Source organism: Erythranthe guttata, chromosome 8, assembly GCF_056151865.1.
Source record: "Erythranthe guttata isolate IM_541 chromosome 8, IM_541, whole genome shotgun sequence".
Lineage (NCBI taxonomy): Eukaryota > Viridiplantae > Streptophyta > Magnoliopsida > Lamiales > Phrymaceae > Erythranthe > Erythranthe guttata.
Window position 1 is genome coordinate 19,173,838 of NC_142540.1, and position 25,535 is coordinate 19,199,372.

The following is a 25,535-nucleotide window of genomic DNA, read 5'->3' on the forward strand; positions in this document are numbered from 1 at the left end:
AATCCCAATAGTATACTAACATAATTTCAGAGAGCTCCAACGCTTAGATTTAAGATTAATGAGGTAAGAGGTTGCTTTAAAAAAAAAAAAAGACCGACCACAAATGAACATGCGACCGGAATGAGGATCAAAACTATTGCTAGTTTGGTCTTTCAGAAGGGGTTCAAGATTATGCACATTAGTGGAGGCTAATATAAGTTTCTTAGTAGTGACTGATAAGTTATTTCCTCGTCAGATAGATGTATAAAGATGAAAAGCATGGAAAACAACTCAAATATTTAACCATATCTATAGAGTAAAAATAAAACGAAATTAAAGAAAAAAACAATAATGAAGTCAAAATCACCAACAAAGTCGAATCACGGCATGCTCGATTTTTAACGAATCAGAGTCCAATGATGAAACCCTATGGGGAATTATCCCCCGTCTGTTAAGCGAATTCTTTTTTCACCTCAATTTCATCGATTTTACTCCTTTATGCGTTTCATTTACAGTATTCCAAATTACACCGAATTTATTAATGCGTCTGTGTGTGTGTTTTTTTAATATTTGATACGGATACCAAACGAGCCCTAAAACTAAGCCCTACACCTAATTATACACTGCCTCTTTCTTTGTTTAAGTATAAACCGTCTTTCTTTGTTTAAGTATAAACCGTCCGCCACTTTTCAAACCCTAAACCTCTCTCTCCACCGCTCTCCGTTAAACCCTAACCACGTAATCTCTCTCCACCGCTCTCTGCCACATGGCTTACGAGTACCTTGCGCCGGAACTCATTGCACAACAACTCGCTATCTTCATGGATGCCACTGCCGATAACAAGGAATACCCCAAATCCGGCGATAAAACGAAGGTTAAGGAATGGTCGATGACCCGTGGATCGGCTAGTATCTTGAATAAGAAGAAAGTTCCGATTGACAGTCTCGAGAAGATGGACGCCATGGTTTTGCTCAAGAGCCGTTACGGATCGTTACGGATTTGAAGGGACGGTCGTTCTGAGCAAGGCGATAACGCTCCGTCTGCGTACATAATTGGCACAAATAGCGTTCGAAAATGGCATACATGTCTAGGGAGTTTCTAGATCTAGGGTTGTAATTTGTTTAGCTTCTAGATCTAGGGTTGTTTTTTGTTTATGTGTGTTTTTTTTTTAATATTTGATACGGATACCAAACGAGCCTTAAAACGAAGCCCTAAACCTAATTATACACCGCCTTTTTCTTCGTTTAAATATAAACCGTCTGCCACTTTTCAAACCCTAACCTGCAAACGTAATCTCTCTCCACCGCTCTTCGCCAAACCCTAACCTGCAAACGTAATCTCTCTCCACCGCTCTCTGGCACCGCCTGCAAAATGACTTATGAGTACCTTGCACCATAACTGATTGCACGAGAAAGTTCTGATTGACAGTGTTTTGAATCATGGTGCAATCACGGAACTTTCTGGTGCAATCACGGTTCACGAAACCTTTCTGGTGCAATCACGGTTCACGGAACTTTCTGGTGGAATCACGGTTCACGAAACCTTTCTGGTGCAATCACGGTTCACGGAACTTTCTGGTGGAATCACGGTTCACGGAACTTTCTGGTGCAATCAATTCTGGTGCAAGGTACTCATAAGCCATTTTGCAGGCGGTGGCGTAGACCAGAACTGATTGCACCAGAAAGTTCCGATTAACAGTGTTTTGAATCATGGTGCAATCACGGAACTTTTTGGTGCAATCACGGTTCACAGAACCCTTTCTGGTGCAATCACGGTTCACGGAACTTTCTGGTGCAATCAGTTCTGGTGCAAGATACTCATAAGTCATTTTGCAGGCGGTGGTGGAGAGTGGTGGAGAGAGATTACGTTTGCAGGTTAGGGTTTGACGGAGTTGAAGAAAGTTAGGTTAGGCTTCTACCAATTTTAAAAATCAGTCTTATTAGGGAAACAGTCTCAAATTAAAATTCTTAGCAACACAGAAAAGACCAACCAGCAAGACGCACGGGGAAGAGGGAAACAGTCGAATTTCAGACGACTCCTCACTTAGGAATTCAGTTAGGGAAAAACAAAATCGTAAAATTATTAGCAACTCATAAAAATTCCACATAAACCAACCTTTAGTTGTGAACGACTGCACCCATTATTTGCTAATAATGTTTATCAGTAGGATGTACATCTTAGAGTTATTAGCCCAGAGAATTCACATTTATTTATCTGCTTATTTATTTCCAAAACATAGAAGTATTATTATATGCCTAAAATTCAGAACAAATATACATATTCATATTATACATGTGAAGAGTAGAAGTAAATAAAATGAAAATAAATTATTATCAAGTAAAAGGGTGTCCTAATTATTATAATTATTATTGATAGATAAATAACAACTTGATAGGAAAAAAAATTAAAATTACAGCATTGTTATGAACTGTCTCTAATAGAAACGGGTGCAGTGGTGCGTCACTGCGGATTTTCAGACTCACGAGGCAAAAGTTGCGAGAAATGTAATTACGTCCACATTTGCCAACTTAATTCATGTAAGGTAAACCTCCAAACACAAATAATCAGTAAACATAATAAAATTAATGAACTGAACCAAACATATAATGAAACTCTAACACTATTATGTCTAGAACTGAATCACGAAACATGTTCTTAAGAATAAATCCTTAGTTTTGTAAGTCTGCAGTATTGATGACATGTAGTTCCATAAATTCCTAGGCAAACATTTACCCTTTCAATGCCAAATTGACACTCACACAGATGTTCATGGGATGGAAGAAGAAAAATAATGATAGGTTAATTTCTTTGAAAAAATGCAGTGACATGCATTTATAAAGAAATACCTTGTCATTTCATCTCCATCCGACCAAAGTGGTGGCACAAACATGAAGCCCCAATACCTTAAGAACGCAATACGTGACAACATTTGCTTCATCTCCTTCTAGTGGAGCAACCTAATGTTATTGGGAATAAGAACATTAAACCTTTAGTCTAAGAAACATGGATGAAACATTCTCCGACGACAGGAAAATTAGCCGTTTAATTTTAGTATTTAGTAGGAGAAGTCCATGGAGGGATGGTGAAAAATATTAATCGGAAACGTTTTGGTTAAAATAATACTACTACTTGTTAGTTATACTTCCCAAAATCTTTATGCAGATGTAATCTCGATTTTCAGGAATTTTACTTGCAAATGCTATGAGAACACATAATACACCAGCAGGTCTTCATCAAGCATCACACCTTCATTAAGCTCCAGCACGGGGGGGGGGGGGGGGGGGAATTGTGTTTCCTGTGCAGCATAAATGAGAAACATTCAATATGAACCAAATACATAAGGTTCAAAATGATTAATATATAATCACAGTTTAGTAAAGAATGAACTAACATCTGTAACAAGGAAAATCTAACATCAAAGAACTGTGGAGTTAACCAAATTAATTGAATTATACTATGGCTTACAGAAAATGCATCGTCCAACAAAATGAAATATTATTTTGTGTAAAAACGTATTTACCAGCCAATACCTTTCAGAGATGAGATTGTACGGGCCAAAACTCACAAAAGATGGTGCATATTAAGAAATATAACATTTAAAAGAAATCCATTATGATATGTGAAATTATCATGAGACACAAACTACAGCAGAAAACAATTGAGAGAGAGAGAGATTTCCAAATGACAGGAAGGTAAAACCCCTATAATTAGTTTTCCGTTCTATAGGATTTTGTTAACTTCTTTTAATGAGTTGCGATTCATCGTGTTTACAAAAATTATGATTTGTTCGGAGAAGAGAAAGATGTATGATTTGAATGGACGGTAGAATGGAGAAGTTGGGAGTTGTTCCTTTAAAAAACTGCCATTGTTTTTTTATTTTTTTTTATGAAACGGTGTTTTTTAGATGTGGGCATACGAAAAACCGTACAAAAAATTATTACAAAATCACCCCCTACAACTATAAGAATTACAGAAAATGCCCCTAGGGTTGCCTAGGGTTGAAACCCTAAAAAATGCCACGTGTCAAAATATTATGCAATAGATTCTCTTTTTATATATACTAGTAATCCCCCCGTGCGATGCACGGGACAAACTATTGGTCGTTATGCACGCTCAAATGATGTTCTACGTACATATTTTTTTCTCTCTATATATTAAAGTTTTAAAAACTGAAATTTAACATTTAGATAAGCTTGAGTTCAGGTAATAATACACACCCGGCCAAAATCCAGTTGAAACATTCAAAACAGATTTACGCAAAAGAATTTTATAATAAAAAATAAACTAACAAAAAATAATTTTGTGACCGCAAATAGCATTTCATCATAAATTTCTATTTTTCTACAAAATACCAAAATAGTACAAAAATTATCCACCAAAAACATCTGTTAAACTTAAAGAAGTGAAAGTGCATATACGACCAACCTTAACATCTATGAATATGGGTGAAAGTCGGATGGATTGGATCGGATCGGAATGAGCTTTTTCGGAAAATTTCCAAAAAAAATCGGAAGTACAAAATCAATTCCAATTCCAATTCCTAAATTTTCGAAATCTAAAAATTCATTCCAATTCCAAAAGGCCCGGAAATTTCGGAATTTCGGAAAAAACTCGGAAATCATATAAGCTTTAAAATTTCTAAACTTAGCCGAAATTTTCTAAAATATTCATAATTTTTCGAAAATAAGAGCATCCACGTCGATAAAAGTAAAACTAATAACTACTAAATTTCAGTTCAAAAAAATGAATAAAAATAAACACAACATAATATCCAATAAAACTTCTAACAACAATTCATTATGTCAAAATCCTAAAACAAAACTTATAGGTGTATTTTTCGGAAAATAAGTATTATATAATATATACTATTTATAGGTGTATTTTTCGGAATTAAATCGGATCGGAAATCGGAAATTCCAAATTTATTTTATATAATTCCAATTCCAATCCAAAAAATTCGGAAAATTTCGGAAATCGGAATTTCGGAAGTTGGAATGAAAAAAGTTGTTCCAAAATCGGAACTTTTCGGATCGGGACCGGCGGAAATTGAAAAATCCGTTCCAAATTGCACCCCTATCTATGAAGGAGGAGAACACACGCACGCAAAAAACATGAAGAAGAATAATAATAATAATAATAATAAAAAAGAAAAACAAAAAGAAAAAAACAAAAAAAATCTTGATTGACGATGTTTAAAAAATAAAAACTGAAGGCATAAACTATGTGGTACAGAAATAGACAAAATAAAATCTTGTTTCAGAAATTCTCTATAACCACTTCTTGAATAAATTGGTCCCTCCAATAGAACTCTTCAAATTTTAGCTAACTATTATCTTCAACTACTTCTTGAATAGATAGTTATTTCCCTAAAAAAAAAAAATAGTTAGTTATAAAAATATCATATATATTACTATTAATTTACTGAATAATAATAAAAAAAAAATTATTTTTATTCTATGTAAAATATATTATTGTATTAAATAATTAAACTAAATTTTAGAAAAAAAATCTGCTAAGCATGTTGCTGCCAAATTTATTCTTTTCGGAAAAGAACAAAGGAAAAACATTAAAAAAAAAAAATTATTGAATAACTGGAGAAGATAGAAGAGATCTATTAAAACCCGAAAAAATGTGCCCAACAATTCGCCATATCCTTTGCAAAAGAATAAAATCCACGTAAACGTAAACGTAGAGTTTTATTTCTACAAGCCACTGTATCTTTTTTATCTAGTGTTTTTGCTGTTGTTTGTTGATGCGTATTAAAGTCCTAGTATTGTAGTTCGTGTTTTTAAGAACATTGTTGCGAATGCACTTTTGCGTATATTTGAAATAATTATTATAAATAATAAATTAGTAATGTATAATTATACATTATTATTATTTCGATTTTTAATTTCGTATATTTGAAATAATTATTATAAATAATATATATATATATATATATATATATATATATATATATATATATATATATAATGTCGACGTTAGCGACGGAGCTATCGAGTTCTTTTTAAACAACTGCCCGCGGCTGGAGCGACTGATTGTCCATTCCTCGAACCAAATGTCGAAGCTCGAAATTTGTGGTCCGCCCCTCGTATTAAAACACTTGGAGATCGAGTTTTGCTCGGGTTTGGAATCGCTTAAAGTTTCCGTGCCGAGTCTTACTTCACTCAGCGTCACGAGTTTAAAGGGGTTCTCACTCGAGAATGTTCCGATGCTCGTTGATGTATCGGTTCACATTGTTGACGACAACACTTTACTAGATCGTTTGTTTCATCTACTGTCTTGTTGCATCTCTCAACTGCAAACTCTCCACGTGTCTTTGGACAACGAAGATATTTCCAGTGCGGAATTAGACGAGCTTTGGGAACTTCCTCAAATGCCTAAACTCAAGAAGTTGTTCATTGAATATTGTGTAAGAGGCGATAAAAGCCTCGTTCGACTCGCCCCTTTCATACGGGCGTCTCCTTCCTTAGTCGAATTTGTTTTACACGTAAGCCTTCTGCTCTACTATATAGAGCTTTTTATGCAATTTTAGTATCGAGATCGATTCTTACGCATTTTCTTGACGTGTGCAGCATAACTGGTATCTATACCCGAGGGAAGATAGACAACAACGGAATGAATATGCTATAAAGATTCCGCACCGACATCTTAAAGTTTTCGAGTTTCGTGGCTATTATGGTTGCAGTAATGATGCGGGATTACTCGGCTACATTTTGGAGTACTGCGTCGTTCTTGAGAAAATAATAATCGATCCGTGGTTTAAATTGGGAAACAACGATTTAGAAATCGAAGAAGTGGAAGAAACTGCAAGAAAGACCGCGAAATGAGAGCTTGCACCACAAGTACCTCAACGCATCAAATTGGTTATTCTTTAACTTAAACGACCATGAGGAAGGATTTTGTAGTGTTTCAATTGTTTTATTTTACAGTTAAACCTCTATAAATTAATAGAGTCGCGACTAGAGAAATTCTATTAATTTAGCGAATTATTAACTTATCGAGTTAATAATTTAATGTATTTTCACCGAATCGGAGTCGAGAGAAACTATTATTTAAGCGAAGTTATAATTTATGTAGTATTCAATTTTTATGGGTCAAAATCTATTATAATTCGATTTTTTTTTTTTTAATATTTTTTTGCAAAACTATCTAGGAACTAAATAAAGGACGATATTTTGCATGGCGGGTTTGAACGGATTTCACGAGTATTAAAAATCGGGATTTTCAATCCCAATTCATCAACTATGAATTACTTCATTTTCAATATTACATGTTAATCTACTGATATGTATAAATCATACATGTACATATACATACATAAATACATACACAACATGTATACATAGAAAAAAAACTAGTGTACTGAAGAGCAATAAACCTGGAAGAAAAACATACATAATTTATTTATATCAGCAGCCAGCTGTTCTCGAATATTTTGGCGGCAAAGACGGACACCTCTCATTCATTCGAGGGTACGGATCCATCGTATTATAACCCGGTAATTCCATCCGATATTTCCCTTTTATTTGGCAAAACGGTAATTTCACCGTGTCCCCGTCGTTGCACCACACGGGCAAACGGCTCGCATTGTTCTCAAAGAACTTGAGAGAGTAAGCATCTTTTATCTGGAACGAAAAATTAAAAACTAGTTTTACGTTTTTTTATATTATTGGGAAAATTACGAAATACCCCCTAAGGTACACCTAAATTACGAAAAAACCCCTCTTGTTTGAGAAATTATGGAAATTACAATAACCTCCTGAGGAAGTTAAAATCACTGTCTAACAATATACCCCTTGTGGTGTGAACTCTAACAGAATATTTTAGATTCTAACTTTCAAAAATTCCAATCTTACCCCTAGAACTTTCAAGGGTGTAATTCCGCAAACAAGAGGGGATTCTCGTAATTTAGGTATAACTCATGGGCTTATCTGTAGTTCTTATACCCTATTTCATTTCGTCGTCAAATTGAACGAAGACTATGAAAACAGAGTTTTACGGTTTTTATATTATTTTATTGGGTAAATTATGAACAGCCCCTGAGATGTCTAAATTACGGAAAAACCCCTCTTGTTTGTGAAGTTACAACAATCACCCCGTTGAGGTATATATCACCGTGTAACAAATTTCCTCCTTACAGCGCCAACTCTAACAGAATCTTTTAGATTCTAAGAATATTCTTTCAAATATTCCAATCTTACCCCTAGAACTTTCAAGGGTGTAATTTAGCAAACAAGAGGGGGTATTCTTGTAATTTAGGTATACCGCATACCTGAGGGGTTTATTTGTAATTTACCCAATTTTATTTTCATTAAAAATTTTGAATGAAGACTGAAAAAAAGAACATATTTTGGTATTACTTACTGTGAATTCAGAGGCCTGAATAGAAGAACCAAGTTTACCGAACAATCCAGCCTCTTTATACATTTCGAAGACGAAAACGACACACGAGGCTGATTTTCCGTCGGCATAAACCCAATTATCTTGTTCCGGAGCAGCCAATAATGCACCAAAAGATGATCCCCGTTTCTCCACTTCGACTAGGACTTGAGAAAGACTAAAGTTCTGCAGTGATGAAATTTAACGGAATATTATTTAAGCTTATTTTTTTTCAAGAATTTAATTAAATTGATCAAAAAGTGTGTTTAATTGTTCGATTAATGAAAAGGGAAGGAAAATAAAACCTGGGTTCCGAGCCGTTTATTCAGTGCTTCGTTCCACATGTTACCCGCGTACGCGGGCTGCATCTGAGTCCAAACCGTCATTACAGAAGCAACCTGTAAATAATAACTAATTAATTAAAAATAGAAAGAAAAAAAAAACATAAAAGTAAAAGGATATAATAATAATAATAATAATAAAAATAAAAATATATATAAAAGACGAGAAAATGCAGTACCAAATGAGCATCAAGAGGTTCCGGATAATTTCCATCAATGGTGTCGATCCAGCTAAATATTAAGTTATGATAACCGTAGGGTTTTCCCTCCATGCTTTTCGCGTATTCCCATGCAGCGGTTTCGTTGAACTTGGCTCGAATATCAGGGTGCAAAGGAAGTAACGCTATGTGCGGATTCGAGTCGTCTTTTGTCAGCTCGAATTCCCACCACTCGTCCCATGGTAAAATTGCAATTACATCTTCTCCCTAATAATAATAATTAAAAAAACGAACAAAAAATTTAGGAATTGGAAAATGGAATACATAAGGGCAAATTACGGCCAACCCCTTAGGTAATGGTCAAATTACAAAAAACCCCCTCGTGTTTGGGTAATTACAGCCACCCCCTCAACTATGTATTATCTTACGAAAATACCCCTCTAGAGGTAAATTTAGGAATGTTAAATCGGTAAAACCAAACCGAAATTTCGGTACGCCAACATTTCATACCGTTAACCGAACTGAATATACGATTTGGTTCTGTAAATAACCGAATTACATAAATTTTATGTAAAAATATTTAAGAGGGGGTGGCTGGAATTATCCAAACAAGAGGGGCTTTTTCGCAATTTGGCCATACCTCAGGGGGTGGCCGTAATTTGCCCTAAACTTTAATATATACATGCTATATATACACCCTCCAATTTTCAAGAAAGTATACTTGGATCATATATACCTAAGTAAAATTATCAAAGTGAAAATTAATTGTAATACAAAAAAGAAAAAAAAAAAACAATCACCTGCTCGTTTTCATGTCCCGATTCTGCAACCCAAAGATTCCCTTTGTCATCCCTCAAGCATACAGCTGTATGGCCTGCATAAGCTCCAGTCACCCACTTTTCCAATGTCTCGAAACCACCCCATCTACCTCGTATTTTCGACAATGCAATAAAATCGCCAGAGTGGATTTGGTCAGCAGTAATATTAGTTACCCACGGCTGAGGTCTTTCCTCAAACGAAGCGCCCATGTGCTTTTTCAAGAACGCGATATTCGAATTTTCGCCCCAGCCCGTATTCGTAAATAAAGGGAACACCTCCCATAATGCTTGAAGTGTTCCCAACATTCCTGCTTGCATGAGAAAAACCGAAACCCCTCTGTTTTTCACCTGTTTATTTTATTTTATTTAATTTATTTATTTAATCATTGTGTATTTCGGTACGAGAAAAAGTCTTGACTAGATTACGTGAAGTACGAATCTGATTTTTTTGGGACTTACGTATTCGAGTTCGGCTTCGGATTCCCATTCTTTGAATTCGATGGTGTGTTCTCGAGAGAGGATGTAGTAATCCCACGTTACGCGAAACGGGGTGGCGAATACGTAAATATCCATACATGTCCAACTGTGCGCTTTGCTAACCTGCGATTAAAAAACCTGCGATTTTTAATCGGGTTGCATTTGCCATAACCGATACAGTTTAGTTTCATATCTTTCGACATTCACCACGATTATCGTTTTTAATTAACTCGAAACCAATCTAAACGATTACGCCTAATTGCATCCAAAATTTCAGACCCCTAGTAACAAAATTCAAGAAACTTGTCCGCAAAAGACCCAATATAGTGTTTCGATAAATAAACGAACTTAACTAAAAGACGATGCCTACGTGTATCCAAAATTTCAGATCCTGGCCAAAATATTTCAAGAAACTTACTTGCAAAAAACCCAATTTAGACTTTCGACAAATAAATTATACCCAATCTTCGATTCTCCCAAATCGAAGAAATTGCACTTGTAACCTAAGAATCGAAAAAAAAATCGAAAAAAAAGAAAAAGAAAATCACTATCCCTAAATTAAACACAACTCTACTTCAGCAAGTAACCTAAAACAGCCCAATTCAGGAACCCTAAAAAACCTCAATTTAGGAAAACCCATAAATCCCAAATTGACAGAAAAAATCGGCGATTAAATTGAAAAATTAACAAAGCCAAACATCCAATCAACCTGGATATGAAGAGTACCACCCCCAAATTCAGTCCCGCTGTTATTGTGAAACTCCAACCAAGCAGTGTTGTTGTAGAAGCACGCGCCTTTCCACTGCAGAATCGAATTGTTCTCGGCGGTGGCCGCTCCGACGAAAGACGGCATGAGGTCCGCCGCGTTGTTGAGAGTTTTCATAATAGGCCATGAAACTTGCCGCGGAAGCAGCGGCAGTACGTCCTTGGCGCGAAACGGTGCTTTAAATGCTTGTACCTTCGCGGAAATTGCGAAAATCGCCAAGAAAATAAGTAGTACGTGATGGGTTTTGGTGATTTTGGAGAGAGGTTTCATGGCTGGAGAAACCTTTGGAACAAGACGGAGAAAACCAGAAGATTTTTTTTTTTTTCTTAATGGGATTTTTTTCGTAAGAGTCTTCATGTTCTTTTTATTGTAATAAAATAATAATAATAATTAATAATAATTTTGTTTGATTTGAGATTTATATGGATTGTGGGAACAATTGACTTTCATGATTATGGGATTTGGACAATGTTAATTATAGTTTTGGTAGTCAATTTGCTAAAAGGAAAATTTATAGTGATTTTTCAATATTGAATTTGTGATTGCATTAATTAATTAAAAAAAATTTCAAGTAATCAATACTTATTGCAGTTTAAATTTTCGAGTAAACTGCAAAAACTACCCCTGTGTAATCTCGAAATAGCAAAAACACCCCTGTGATAAATAAACTAGCAAAAACCTCCCCCATGAATATATTTAAATAGCAAAAACCCCCCTATAGAACTATTTGAGGGTTGACTTAATATAAAAAGACACAAATACCCCTGGAGTCTTGCAATTAATAAATTCTTATATTTTATAAATATTTTAATTATTTTATTTAAAAAATAATCAATTTAGTTGTTTACTATTTTTTTTTTAATTTCTAAACAAACAAATTAAAAAGAATAAATATGCATATAATATGTATATATATAAATACATTTTGAGGGACAATTTTGTCATTTCAAGTCTAAAAAATCAGCTAGGGGGGATTTTGCCTTTGACTAAATTTCACAGGGGGGGTTTTGCTAGTTTATTTATCACAGGGGGGTTTTCGCTATTTCAAGATAACACAGGGGTAGTATTTGCAGTTTACTCTTAAATTTTCACACTGGAGTTGTCGGCTGCTAGTACTCGATCCTAGGATCTTACAATAATTTATCATCCTCGCAATCTGTTGAGATATACTCATACGTGCATTTTATGTGTAATCTCATTTATATTGATCCGTAGTCCACACTACGGTTGTGTGTTGCCACTACTCGATCGTAGAACATTGCATCAATTTACCATCTTCGGAACCAATTGAGTTATACCCATACGTGCATTTGTATGCGCGAGTGATCGATCTCATTTATATTGATACTTTGTTTACTTTGAGTAGAACTAATTGAGTGTTTTCAGATTCCGTTTCGAGTTTGCCAGAAAAATCAAGATATGTTACAATTTAAAATTATATTCATACATAACAAGTAGATCAAGTGTGAAATATATTTTTATATACGTATTTTTTTTAAGAAATAAAAAACCAAATGAGTCGAATTTGAGCCGAAACGAGTCTAAGATGAAAGTTCCAAATTTCAACCAAACGGGTTTGATTTATTTTTCACTTAGTAACGAGTGTAAGCAAATCGAGTTTGGTTTTATAAACAATCGAGTCGAGTTCAAACGAACTTTAATCAAATCGAGCTCGAGGAACCTGATATTTATACCTATTCTTGTTATTATTATTATTATTTTTTAATCAAGCTCGAGCAGAATATCGTATCTTATCGAACGAAAATATTTAAATATTTAGTTTGTTATGTTTAAGTAACTTAGCTCAAACAAATTATTAGTAATTTATTGTACCTTTTGTAATTGGTTTTGGTACAACATACGTAGTTCATTCTAAGACCAATGAATAAGGGATGAAAAGTCAAACACATCTCTATCTTTACTTCAATCATAAGTTGTTTACATCATTTGTTTTTTGTTCTTACTGTGATTATATGTATGTATATATTTATACTTTTAGTTATGTAGAATACAAAATTAAAACTGAAAAAACGATTTAAAAGTAGGCAGTTGCACAGCCCAAACAAATATAACCGTTTATATTTTGTTTGGTATTCGTCATCGACTTTCATACATTTATTTATTTATGGTGAGTCTTCGGGTATTTTGATGTTTTTTCTTCTCTTAAAATAAGTTGTACGAAATAGTTAAGTTATAATCTGAAATTTGATTTCTTCGTACAAGTCAATTTCCTCGTACAATGTAGTTAAGATCTTCCCTTTATGAAGAAATTACAAGTCGATTTATTCGTACAAGAATTCAAAGAATCGATGACGATCTATACCTAACAGAAATCGAGAAGTAGAGATAAAACACAAGTATTCAACGATTATTGAATACAAACAAACAGACTCAATTATGTACTGAGAAAAATACAAATGAAAAACAATGTGTTGTAAAAGATGCACCAACACCCAAACTTCTAGTCGAAATGGACTTGAGCCCGCCAAAACAGCCAAACTCGGCAGTTGACGTCATTATAACTTAACTATTTCATACAACTTGACGTCCCTAGTCTCGGCAGTCATCCCAAAATCGTTTTTTTTTTTAATTAATCGCCATTGGGCCGAATTAGTGGTTATGATCTATTTGAACATTTGTCATTATTCATTAGTTAATTTGGGCCTTTTGTTATAAAATTTGATGGGATTGAACCCATTATTCCATATTGTGAATATGAAGTCTGACCGGACCCATACATCAAAAACAAGTTGGATTGTGAAATAAATTCCTTACCGTCGCTCTTTTTATTTGGGTAATTACAGTCACCCTCCTTCTTTTAAATATTTCTACATAAAATTTATGTAATTCGGTTATTTACTGAACTAAATCATGTTTAGTTCAGTAGAAGGTATGAAATATTGACATACCGAAATTTTGATTGTTTTTATCGATTTAACATCCTAAATTTACCGCTGAGGTATTTTCATAAGATAATACATAATTGATGGGTAGCTTTAATTACCAAAATATGAGTGGGATTTTTATAATTTGACCACAACTCAGGGGTTGACTTAATTTGCCCAATTCCTTAATGATGATCATATTTGATAAAAACTGAGATAAGAAAATCAGGGCTCCTTCGACCCTACACCCGGTGATAAACACCGGGTGTGTCTTCTGCTGCCAAGTGTCCATTTTTTATTTTTCTAAACCACTTAAAGGTAAACCATAGTGGGGAATATATTATAAAAAAAAAAAAAAAACACGTGGCTGCAGAAGACCCACCCGATGTTTATCACCGGATGTAGGGTCGAACAAATCGAAAATCAGTGATGTGACCCGGACTCGCCATTTTTCCTAAACTATAATTTATGTATATTAAATTATAGTAAATTAGTTTAACAAATAGATTTTATGCTTTTCACAGAAATAGATTATTTATCTGTAATCTGTTGCGACCATTAATTGAAAAAATAAATGTTTTCCTCAATGATTAATTGTGTTGGTTACACAGTTCTTCAAAATGAGGAATGTTTCCCTAATATTGTTGTTTAAGGTTTATGTATATAAATTAAGAAATTCATTAATTAAAATTAAATAGTCTTTATTTTGACAATTAAATATAATTCAATATGGGACAATTAATTACCGTTCCAACTTCCAACAATATTATCTAAACATAATTGACGGATAAAATTAGTAAAAAAAATTCATTAAATAATCTCCACACATTAAAGATTAAGGATAAAATTAGTAAAAAAAAAAAAAAAAGATAAAATAACAAAACACCATTACATAATTTAAAAAAAAAAATCAAGATATTAGGTTTATTAGCTCCTTCATTCATAGAAATTTACTTCTATGTATGGCTTAAACATCGTCTAATTTTATTCACAAACGCGTCATCTCACATCATAATTTTTTTATCGAGACCAACTATACGAAGAATTCAGAAAAATTATATAAGTTTCCATATAAAGAAAAAATCGTCAGAATTATTTTTCGCGTCGTAACATAAAAAATTCAACCAAAATGGGGAAAAAAATGCTATATTTGCAAAGTTATTGCATGTAAAATTGAAATATGATAACCTAAAAGGGCTAAATCCTAATTAAACCAACATAGAGGACCAAAATTACAATTTTAATAAAAAAATTATAATTTAACTATAAAAGCTGTGTGTTTGTGTTCTCTTTTTTTTACAGTTAAATAATTAAAATAATTTCCAAGAAGAATTTCATAAACAAAGATATACATCAATGGCGGCCAAGCCGAACAACATTTCCATTAGTAGTTACTCCGACGAAAGCCGCCGGTATCAGTCCACGTGGCAGCAACGTGCCTGGTTTGCATGCGGCTGCGCCACGCTGCTCATTTCCCTAGCCAAGACCACGCTACTTATCGCCGCCGCAGCGCCGACGGCCAGTCCACTGGCGTGGGTGGAGCTCGCCGTCGCCGCCTTGGTCGGCTACGCGGCGGCGGACCTCGGCTCCGGAATCTTCCACTGGGCCGTCGACAACTACGGCACCGCGGAAACGCTGGTTTTCGGGCCCCAGATCGAGTCGTTCCGGGCCCACCACCAGCACCCGTCGGACATCACCAAGTGCGACACCGCCGGAGTTTTGTACGTCCTGGCGGCGGTGACGACCGTCGCCGTTCTGCCGTTCAGCTTGCTCTCCGACGACGCGGTTCTCCTCGTGTTCGTGGTTGTGTTCGCCGGCTTCGGCATGTTCAGCCTGAAGTTCCACGCGTGGGCCCACACGCCGAGGAGGAAGCTGCCGCCGCTTGTGGCGGCGCTTCAGGACGCCGGAATCATCCTGCGGTGGTCCGACCACGCGAAGCATCACCGGCCGCCGTTCGACGGAAATTACTGCACGGTGAGTGGGGTTTGGAACAGGGTTTTGGATGAGTGCAAAGTCTTCGCGGCGGCGGAGGCGGTGGTTTTCCGTGTCACCGGAGTGAGGCCACGGTCGTGGTCGGAGCCCAACTCGGATTGGAGCCAGAGGAGCTAGATTAATTTTGGATTAATAATAAAAGCCATAGTTTCTTGATTAATATTTATATTAATTATTTTATCTGAATAAATTATAATTAATGATATATATTCGATCTGTTGATAAAAAAGGTTTTATTAATTGAATAAGTTTAAATTGGATTTTAGTTTATAAAGTGTCGAATTGATCAATGCAATTTAAATTATATAATCCTCCCATGCATGCATGTTTAAGTTATATTATATTTGCATGCATATATAGTTTTCTTAAATAAATAATGATAGGTAAATTACGATCACCTCTCAGGTAAGGTCAAATTACGAAAAAATCGTTCATATGGTAATTACAACAGCCTTTTAATAATGAATTTTCTAGATTATGTGCAATATTTTTTCAGTTTGTATGTACCCGTTTTACTCTATTTGACTCCATATTTTGTAACAGATGTGTCTCTTGGCTTGTAAAGATCAGATTGTGGTGCATTAAAAACTGCATTTTTGCACAAAACGAATATAAACTAGAAAACATTCCACGGAATTAATCTAGAAAAAATATGTTGAATTTTACACCATAATTGTGGACATATAAGAAGATTTATAGTTGGGGGTGGTTGTAATAATCCAAACATGAGGGGTTTCTCGTAATTTGACATTACCTCAGTGGGGTTGCCATAATTTGCAAACTTGATATTTACAAAAAAAAAAAAAACAATATTAATAATTTTTCTAGGGTTAAATACAGTTTACACCCATAAAGTATACCATCTGTAACACTTACCCCTAAAGTATCATTTGTAACATTTATCTCCTTTAAGCACAATTTAATTTGTATTATAAATTCTAATATATTTATATCGATAAATTTTAAGAAATCAATAGGTAACTAATAATAACCTTAAGTATTTAAAATTATTTTAGTTCATTAATTTCTTAAAAAGTATTTCATTTATTATTATATACAATATATATTACTTTTTAATTTGTTTTTTATATAATTTAATTTTAGTTACTTTTCATTTTTTTAATGATCCAATAATGATTAAATTGATATTTTTAATATGATTTAAATTTTAAAAAATAAAATAATTGATGTTGAGGGGGTAAATGTTACAAATGATGATTCAAAGGGATAAAATATTACAAATAATACTTAAAGAACATAAGTATTACATAGGCTATACTTGCAAAGTGTATTGAACCCATTTATCCATTATAATGCAATACTTCATTAATTATCCACTAAACCTAATTTGTACTGCAATAAATTGGACCAGAAATACAAATATGTTTACTCCCTCCATTCCTTTTTAATTGTCTTTCTAGAGAATTTTTTTATTTCAAAATAATTGTTACTATTAAGAGAGTTAATGGTTAAATATTTAATAAAAGTGAGTTTTTAGTCATTTTATTATAATTTTACTAGAATCCATGCACATTTATTAACTTTCTTAATATGTGTGAATTAACCCAAAAAGACAATTAAAATAGAATGGAGGGAGTATCATATTCGTACTAATTAAACATTTCAACACCTGAAAAAACTTAATAATTAACCCTGGTCACAAATAGGAATTAATTAATTAATTAATTGAGCGTTAATTGCGTGAATTAGGACCTCTTAATTAGTTTCTGAATTGCAGAAATCGCCAATAAAACAACATAATTACTAAAAAAAGTCCATAATGCATGAGAAAGGGGAACCCTAATTTTTCTTTTTTCTGTATATATATAAAAAATTCCAATTTTTTGGGAAAAATCCTAAATATAAACAGACATAACACAGACCCCAAATATATGTTTTATAGTGACATTTTATTTTACTCATTTAATTAGTATTTATGATTTTATATCGATATTAGAGATGAAGAAATTTAAGAACAAATTAAACCAATAATATAAGAATTTACGTGGCTCGATCTTTGAATATATCTACGGTCAGGGGCCAGCCGCGAATCCATTAAACAAAGTCAAAAATGATTATAAATGATACGCGCAAATTACGACTGTACCCCTTGAGATAATGTCTAGTCGTAAAAACCCTCTGTTATTTGGATAATTACATCCACTATCCCTTAATTATATATTCCCTCTGTCCCAATTTAAATGTCGTTTTGAGTTGTTTTGCACATATTAAGAAAATCAATAAATGTGCATAGATTATAGTAAAAAAACAGATACAATTACTAAAATATCCTCAATATTAATTGATTTTTAACTAATTAATTAGGAGTGATTAGGGTAAAATTGAAAATGATGCAATTAATGCTTCATTGAAAATCTAAAATGACAAATAATTTTGGACAAAAAAAACTCTCTAAAAAGACATATAATATGGGACAGGGGGAGTATTGTTTAATAAAAAACTCTTATTCAATAGGTAAATTTGACAGCGTAAGAGTGAACATGTAAGACATTACATAGTTGATGGTTAATTGTAATTATCCAAACAATAGGGATTTTTCGTAATTTAACCTTATCTCAATGGTATGATCGTAATTTGCCCTAAATGATATACCTACTCAATTAATGATTATAAATGATTTCCTCTTTTTCCAATGCCCTGAAACCCACGGCCATAAGACTTTTTTGGTATAGGGAAAAGAATAATTAGGAAAATCAATTAGCTTAATTAACTTTTAAACAACTTGAAATGAATGCTAATCTAAAACGTTTCACGTACGGAAACTGAACATCGAAAAAGTTTCTGAAAAGTTTAATTTCTAGTTAATTACGAAAAAAATAGAATCGCATTTCCATCCAAAATAAATTTAAAATCGAAACTGAATTTATGTATGCTGCTAATCTCGATCCGAAAATATTCGAATTTGGAAGTGTATTTTTCATTCCGATTTTCGAAGTTCTAATTTTCGATTCTTCCGAATTTGTTTGGAATGGTATATAAAATTAACGGAAATTCCGATTCTTATCCGATTTTAGTTCAAAATATTAATTTCTATGGTTTTTCGAAGTATATAATATAATTTTATGATATATATTGTAATTTCATAATACAACTTAAGTTATATTTTATATGAAAATATATAGATACCCAAGGGTCAAGTAAATTAAAAACTTAGAAAATATTAATTAGTATAAGAAATTTTATGTTGCGTTTTTTCTTATAAGAAAATTTATGTTTCAATTTGTTGTCACTACTTCCTACATGTATTTTTATCTGTCTTTTTTTTTTCTTGCATTTTCCTGCAAAAATTTAAAAAAATATTAAAAAAAATTATGAAAATTTCCGTTATATTCAAATTTGGAACAAGATGTTATAAACTAATGTAATTTTCAAAATTCCGACGATTTCGCGTCATTTCCTAAATCGTAATGAATTTTTGCATTCCGATATTTTGGAACGGAAATCGAAACCCATATTTTAGTTTCGAAAAAATTTAAAATATTTCCAAAAAAGTCATTTTCGATCCAATATCCGATTCTCACCTCTACTCATCGCTAGTATATACTATCATACATCAAATCTTATAGTATATACTAGATACCCCTAGTCTAGAAATAATATTTTTTTTCAAAAAAAATATATATTATATATATATTTGGCAGGAGAATTAATATACACAGATATATACAACAACAATGGCGGCCAAGCAGAACAACATTTCCATTAATAATATTAAAGACGAAAGCCGCCGGTACAAGTCGACGTGGGGTCAACGCGCCTGGTTCGCGTGTGGCTGCGCCACGCTGCTCATTTCCGTAGCCAAGTCCACCCTACTAATAATCGCCGCTTCTCCGGTGGGTCCACTGATATGGGTGGAGCTAACCCTCGCCGCCTTGATCGGCTACGTGGCGGCGGACCTCGGCTCCGGGATCTTCCACTGGGCCATCGACAACTACGGCGGCGCCGAGACCCCCATTTTCGGGTCCCAGATCGAGTCGTTCCGGGCCCACCACCAGCGCCCGTCGGACATCATCAAGTGCGACACCGCCGGAGTTCTGTACGTAGTGGCGGCGGTGACGACCTTCGCCGTTCTTCCGTTCAACGTGCTCTCCGGCGACGCGGCTCTCCTCGTGCTCGTCGGCTCGTTCGCTGGCTTCGTCATGTTCAGCCTGAAGTTCCACGCGTGGGCGCACACGCCGAGGAGGAAGCTGCCGCGTGTTGTGGCGGCGCTACAAGACGCCGGAGTCATTCTGCGGTGGTCAAACCACGCGAGGCACCACCGGCCGCCGTTCGACGGGTATTTCTGCACGGTGAGTGGGGTTTGGAACAGGGTTTTGGATGAGTACAAGTTTTTCGAGGCGGCGGAGGCCGCGGTGTTCCGTATCACCGGAGTGAGGCCGCGGTCGTGGTCCGAGCCCAGCTCCGATTGGAGCCAGATTTTGGATTTATAAAAGCCACTTTCTTGATTAATTTTTTTTTTTTTTTTAATGAATAAATTCAAGTTCATTACAAGGGAAAGTAGGGGAGGGGTGACTCGAACCCTAGACCTTTTTTTAGTAATGGTTGGGTATCGACTCTCCTAATGAGGGTTGGTACTTTCTTGATTAATTATTAACTGTTAGATATATGTAAAAATCTGTTGAAGTTCGAACACCTGTTAAACCGCGAACTATTTTCTTGTCTGATCCCGTTTGACCGGTTGAAATACGGGACTCGTGTGACAATCAGTTTTTTTTGTCGAGATTTGTACTTGTTTTTAAAAAATAAACAAATAAAATAGACACAACGACGTCTTTTTACTGCCCAGTTAGAAAAAGAAAATTCAATCAAAAAAAAATTAAAATTTGAAGACATGTTATTTTCTATTATAATTTCTATAATATTTGAAATGATTCAGTGTAATACGTTGTGTATGTAAAGAAAATTAAGTTTGATTTACGTTTTAATTAGAAATGAGTAATGAATTAATGTGTGTGAAAGAAAATGCTATTTATTTACTACAAAATTATGTATAAATAATTCTAAAATAAAAAATGTAAAACCTGTTAGGTTCCGATTGAACTGGTCCAATCATGACCGACTTACTAACTTGTCCAGGTCAATGTTCAGTTCGATTTTCAAAATATTGGTTTAAATAAAATGCATGGATTGTGAGATTAAGATAGCACAACATTATTTTCACTATTTAAATTACAATAATAAAAATAATAATTTTATTTATTAGCAGTGATAATTAATTTTGGGTCCAGCCGGAGTTGGGCTCGCTCCACGACCGGGGCCTGTACCCAGCCACCCATTCCACCACCACCTCTGCCGCCGTGAAGAACTTCGATTTATCCAAAACCCTATTCCACACTCCGCTCACGATGCAGTAATTGCTGTTGTACGGCATCCGGTGGTGCGCCGCGTGCTGAGCTCTGCCGAGGATCACTCCGGCATCCTGGAGCGCCGCCACCACCGGCGGCAGCTTCGACTTCGGCGCGTGAGCCCACGCGTGGAACTGTTGGCTGAACATGACGCAGCCCGCGAACGCGCCGGCGAAAGCCAGGAGAACCGGGTCGCCGGAGACTACGTTCACGGGGAGAGCCGCCGCTGTCACGAAGGCCGCCGGAATGTGGAGGTTGTTGGCGAGTTGGCGCTTGGTGATCGCCGAGGGGTGGCGGTGGTGGCTCTGAAACGCCTCGATTTGGGACCCGAATATGGGAGTGGCGGCGCCACCGTAGTTGTCAATGGCCCAGTGGTATATTCCGGTGGCTAGGTCCGCCGCCACGTAGCCGACAAAGGCGGCGAACGTGGGCTGCAGCCATGATGACCATGAGCTGATTGTGGAAGCGCCGGCGGTTAGTAGTACGGATTTAGAGAGAGAAACCAGCACGGCGGCGCAGCCGCTCGTGAACCATGCACGGTGGGCCCAGGTGGAGATTTGCCAACTTTCTTGATTTTCGTGTTGTGATGAGGGCTTAATTATGGCTGATTTTTTCTGTTGAAACTCTAATTCTGCAGCCATATGAATTATTTAAATAATAATAATATAAAATCTTGGAAATTTTCTTAATTTAATTTTATTTATTTATTTTAATTTGAGGATTTTTTAATGGAAGAGAAATTAAATTAAATTAAAGAAGAAAGAGAAATTTTGGGGGTTGGAAAGAAATGGTTTAGAGCTCCAATTTATAGGGAGTTTGAAGAAAATATCAAACCAAAAAAAAAATAAAAAAAAATATATATTATTAAATTTGGGAGGGAATGTACAAATTGTTTTTCTTGGAAAATTGTGGTTTTATTGGTTGAAAAGGGAAAAAAAGAGAGGTGAAATTAAATTAAAGTAAACAAATTCAAAATGGTTTCATTTGAATGTTTATTTAGTTCACGTCATCGCATTTACGGTATTTAGGTGCATTGGGTAATTATATACTCTCGTATAATAACTTGCAAATCATACTGACATATATAAACTACACTAGGCTAATTCCAGAAACAAAAATAAGTATGGTCTTTAACGTATTTTAAATTTATGATATCGACTCTTTTAGCAATCTTTTTATGATTAATAAAATAAAAAGAAAAACAGAAATATGAAATTAAATGGCAAATAATTAATTAGTGTTAACTGTGCTGTAGCATAAAGAGTTTAATTGCAATTCTATTTACAGCAAAATAAAAACTAATTCAATTCCTACCCTTCAAAACAACTTGACCTTTTGTTGGAATTATAAAATATTAAAATTTGAGATTTATTTCATATATTTAGATTTATTATTTGACCTCAAGCTCAATAGAAATTGTTGTACTAAATTTAGTTTGACATGAAATCTTAGATTATTTGGAATAATCTTGTTTGCTTTCAAATTTGTTCTACTAAATTTAGTTTTACATAAAGTCGTAGACAATGTTTGGAAGCGTTTAGAAGCTTATTTTATTTTATATTTTTTCGAGAAAATATTAAATATATATTTGAGTGGAGAAGTTGAGAATGAAAGTAAGGTTCGTTTATATTCTTAAAGCGTTGAAAAAAATATAGGACAAATTAGGGCCATCCCCCTCAGGTAATGTCAAATTACGAAAAACCCATTTTTGTCTGGGTAATTACAACCAACCCCTCAACTATGATTTGTCTTACAAAAAACCCCATCTTTCAGTAGGTAAACTCGACACTGTAGTAAGAGCGAACGTGTGAGAAAATACATAGTTGAGAAGAGTGATTCTAAAAATGAACTGGTTTCATTTTAACCCCTACGCAATTAATTAACCTTCAAATGTAGCAGCAGACTTGAAGAAATGAAATATATCCCACATATAGACAAAGAAAATATATTTAAAAAAAGTCGAAGAAAATTTGTAAAAGAGTATTTTCGAACCACAAATAGAATAATTATACATAATTGACGAAACCTTAAATATTATCGGTTGCCGCGTATGAAGAGATGGAAGATACGCAGGGGAACCAATATCGACGTTTACCATCTTTGTGACCATCATCTATCATGGCAAGACCTTCCTGTAACGTATTAACCGAACAAAAATAAATAAATAAATTAGAAAGCTCGTTATATATTCGTATTGAAGTCTCAATAATCAAACATCTAATTTTAATAAGAAATAATAATAAAAAAAATATTACTTCTAATAAAGTTTCGAGGGCATCTGTTGCACGTCCAGAAGACCAAGAGAGACGTCTCTCGACTTCATCAACCGTCACAAAACCTTGTCCCTGTGGTGAAAAACGAAAACAGCAAGGCAAAATCATCGTTTTACAAACGTCATTATAGAATTTACGTAATAAAAAGGTAACGTGGATTTAAAAAACGGGAAACCTGAGCCAGCTCTAGGATTTCGTTGTGGTCTTTGTTCAGTTCTGTAGGAACGGATCTAACGAGCTTCTTCTTACCGAGAGAAATAACCTCAAAACCGTTACCGAGCACCTGGAAAACGAGTTTTAATATTTTTTTTTTAAATTGGCTGAAACACGATCGAGCTTTAAGTGGTATCACTTGTTACTACATATTAGAAAAAACGAGGCGGAAAAAAAAAAATAGCACACGCATGCAGAGATCGAACGAAAAGTGAACCCGATTTTAGAGATCAATATCATCAAAGATCGAGTCAATAATTAAAGTGTGGTTATAATTAATATCGAAGATCGATATATGTATTGTACCTTGAGCTTACTTATGGCACGTAAACAATCATCCTGAGAAATAGCCTCGCGGGCCCCCTTCCTCCTTTGACCGAGCATTTTACAGAGTTCTTCTAAGCTGATTAAACCTCCGTTGAGTGGTCTAGTTGCCAAGCAAATATCTACAATTTGTACTCCTGTCTAGACAGATCGATCGATTTCTGATTAGGAAAAAAAAAAGAGAGAGAGAAAGAGAAAGGGCAAACGGCAATCTTCATACAAGACTCAGAAAATGTAACGAATAAATAAACCAAGCCAAAGCAGTGTAACTGAGTAAAATCAGACAATGCAAAAGTAACAAGGGACATATATTATTACAAGCGATTAAGCAAAAATCAAGAATCTGGTACTAACCGAGTTCGTAGTAGAAGTCGCCGATCCCTAACAACTCAGCCCAGAAACCCTTATTTGAGGCCAGAGGATCCACTCCGACATTCGCACACATCTCGTGGAACTGCGATCGGAATGCCGGGTTCTTGCGAATGTCATTCTGCACAAAGAAATTAAAAGAAAATCTCAATTTGAGAAACTAATACGAAGGTATATACCGAGAGAGTCTATGGTACTTAGAAACTGCAAGTCTCTACCGTTATATGAAAGGCGAGCGAGGAATTCCGGATCTCAAAGATTTAAACTTATTCTATTGTCTTTGTGCCAAAAAAAATAAAAAACGAGGATTTTTGCCCTCTAATGCATATACTTAGCTTCTCGTACATTGATTGTACTCATATACTTCCGAAAAAATGATCTAACTAAAACGAACAGCACTATACGCTCAATATTCATCGTGTTCCGATTCCCAAAATTATATACAACGCAACAACCACATTAGCAATCGAGAAAATACGTATTTTCCCATCTTTTCGTTCGAGCTATTCAAGTGCGATAAGTTCAACTGCAGCTAATCCAAACCCATCTCAAACTAGACAAAATCTTATTTTATTTTTTCGATCATAGTTCTTTAATACCAAATTGATGACCAAATGTTGATTCTTCTTCGAAAAAATTGCGGGTTATGAATCTTCAGAACTGAAGCTCAATTTAACTAAAAACTAATTAATTCTTTAATTTGATTCTAATGCCAGAAATAATTATCTAGGGCAAAAAAGAAAAGAAAAAAAAAAGACCTTGTGCTTGCGGGCGAAGTCTTCTAACTGAGAACGAAAAGTGGAGAGCTGTTCTTTCATGAGATCTGTTCGCAATTTCGCCACATTTTCTCCAAGCAGTCGATATTGATCCTTTCATTCATTACCAAAAAACACACATAATTTAAATCAATAAACTAATTCACCCACGACGAACAAATTATGCGCATATATGAATATAGAGGGAAAAGGGGGAAGCGATAAACCCTAGCCGCCGCGGCGTTCTGTAAACCTCCGATTCCCGGCCTCCGCCTCATTCCGATGTTCCGATTGATTCTTCACTACTTTTTCGTTTGGATCGATCCGTTGAAATTCGGTTGAAGCTTTTCACAGTAATGTTTCAATTCTGATTTTTGGGTGATAGAACCAGTGCGATTGACTTCTTTTAGGTAGAAATAAAGTTTTGTTGCATT

The 25,535-nt window shown here is 34.8% G+C and overlaps 4 protein-coding genes and 2 pseudogenes across 6 annotated transcripts; 3 read left to right on the forward strand and 3 right to left on the reverse strand.

Annotated features, from left to right (window-relative positions):
- Nucleotides 1-6,005: 6,005 nt before the first annotated feature.
- Nucleotides 6,006-6,812, forward strand: LOC105961932 (uncharacterized). The gene is made up of 2 exons (XM_012986193.2): nt 6,006-6,472; nt 6,558-6,812. Exons 1-2 carry the CDS (start codon nt 6,041-6,043, stop codon nt 6,810-6,812), a joined length of 687 nt encoding a protein of 228 aa, XP_012841647.2. The 5' UTR covers nt 6,006-6,040.
- A 430-nt stretch (nt 6,813-7,242) lies between these two features.
- LOC105961862 (uncharacterized) lies at nt 7,243-11,276 on the reverse strand. Its single transcript, XM_088822221.1, has 7 exons — nt 10,868-11,276; nt 10,141-10,281; nt 9,664-10,029; nt 8,885-9,130; nt 8,670-8,762; nt 8,350-8,550; nt 7,243-7,610 (listed from the first exon to the last, which is right to left on the reverse strand). Exons 1-7 carry the CDS (start codon nt 11,192-11,194, stop codon nt 7,395-7,397), a joined length of 1,590 nt encoding a protein of 529 aa, XP_088678347.1. The 5' UTR covers nt 11,195-11,276; the 3' UTR covers nt 7,243-7,394.
- A 3,866-nt stretch (nt 11,277-15,142) lies between these two features.
- On the forward strand, nt 15,143-15,918 carry LOC105961861 (fatty acid desaturase 4, chloroplastic). Its single transcript, XM_012986124.2, has one exon. The coding sequence runs from the start codon at nt 15,166-15,168 to the stop codon at nt 15,916-15,918; it is 753 nt and encodes a 250-aa protein (XP_012841578.2). The 5' UTR covers nt 15,143-15,165.
- Nucleotides 15,919-19,477: 3,559 nt separating this feature from the next.
- LOC105961860 (fatty acid desaturase 4, chloroplastic pseudogene) lies at nt 19,478-20,259 on the forward strand (annotated as a pseudogene). Its single transcript, XR_016032891.1, has one exon. The product of XR_016032891.1 is annotated as a fatty acid desaturase 4, chloroplastic pseudogene (transcript).
- A 526-nt stretch (nt 20,260-20,785) lies between these two features.
- On the reverse strand, nt 20,786-21,974 carry LOC105961859 (fatty acid desaturase 4, chloroplastic pseudogene; annotated as a pseudogene). The gene has a single exon (XR_016032892.1). The product of XR_016032892.1 is annotated as a fatty acid desaturase 4, chloroplastic pseudogene (transcript).
- Nucleotides 21,975-23,026: 1,052 nt separating this feature from the next.
- On the reverse strand, nt 23,027-25,494 carry VPS22 (EAP30/Vps36 family protein). The gene is made up of 7 exons (XM_012986192.2): nt 25,329-25,494; nt 25,105-25,215; nt 24,332-24,467; nt 23,960-24,114; nt 23,616-23,723; nt 23,423-23,512; nt 23,027-23,299 (listed from the first exon to the last, which is right to left on the reverse strand). Exons 1-7 carry the CDS (start codon nt 25,377-25,379, stop codon nt 23,195-23,197), a joined length of 756 nt encoding a protein of 251 aa, XP_012841646.1. The 5' UTR covers nt 25,380-25,494; the 3' UTR covers nt 23,027-23,194.
- Nucleotides 25,495-25,535: the final 41 nt, after the last annotated feature.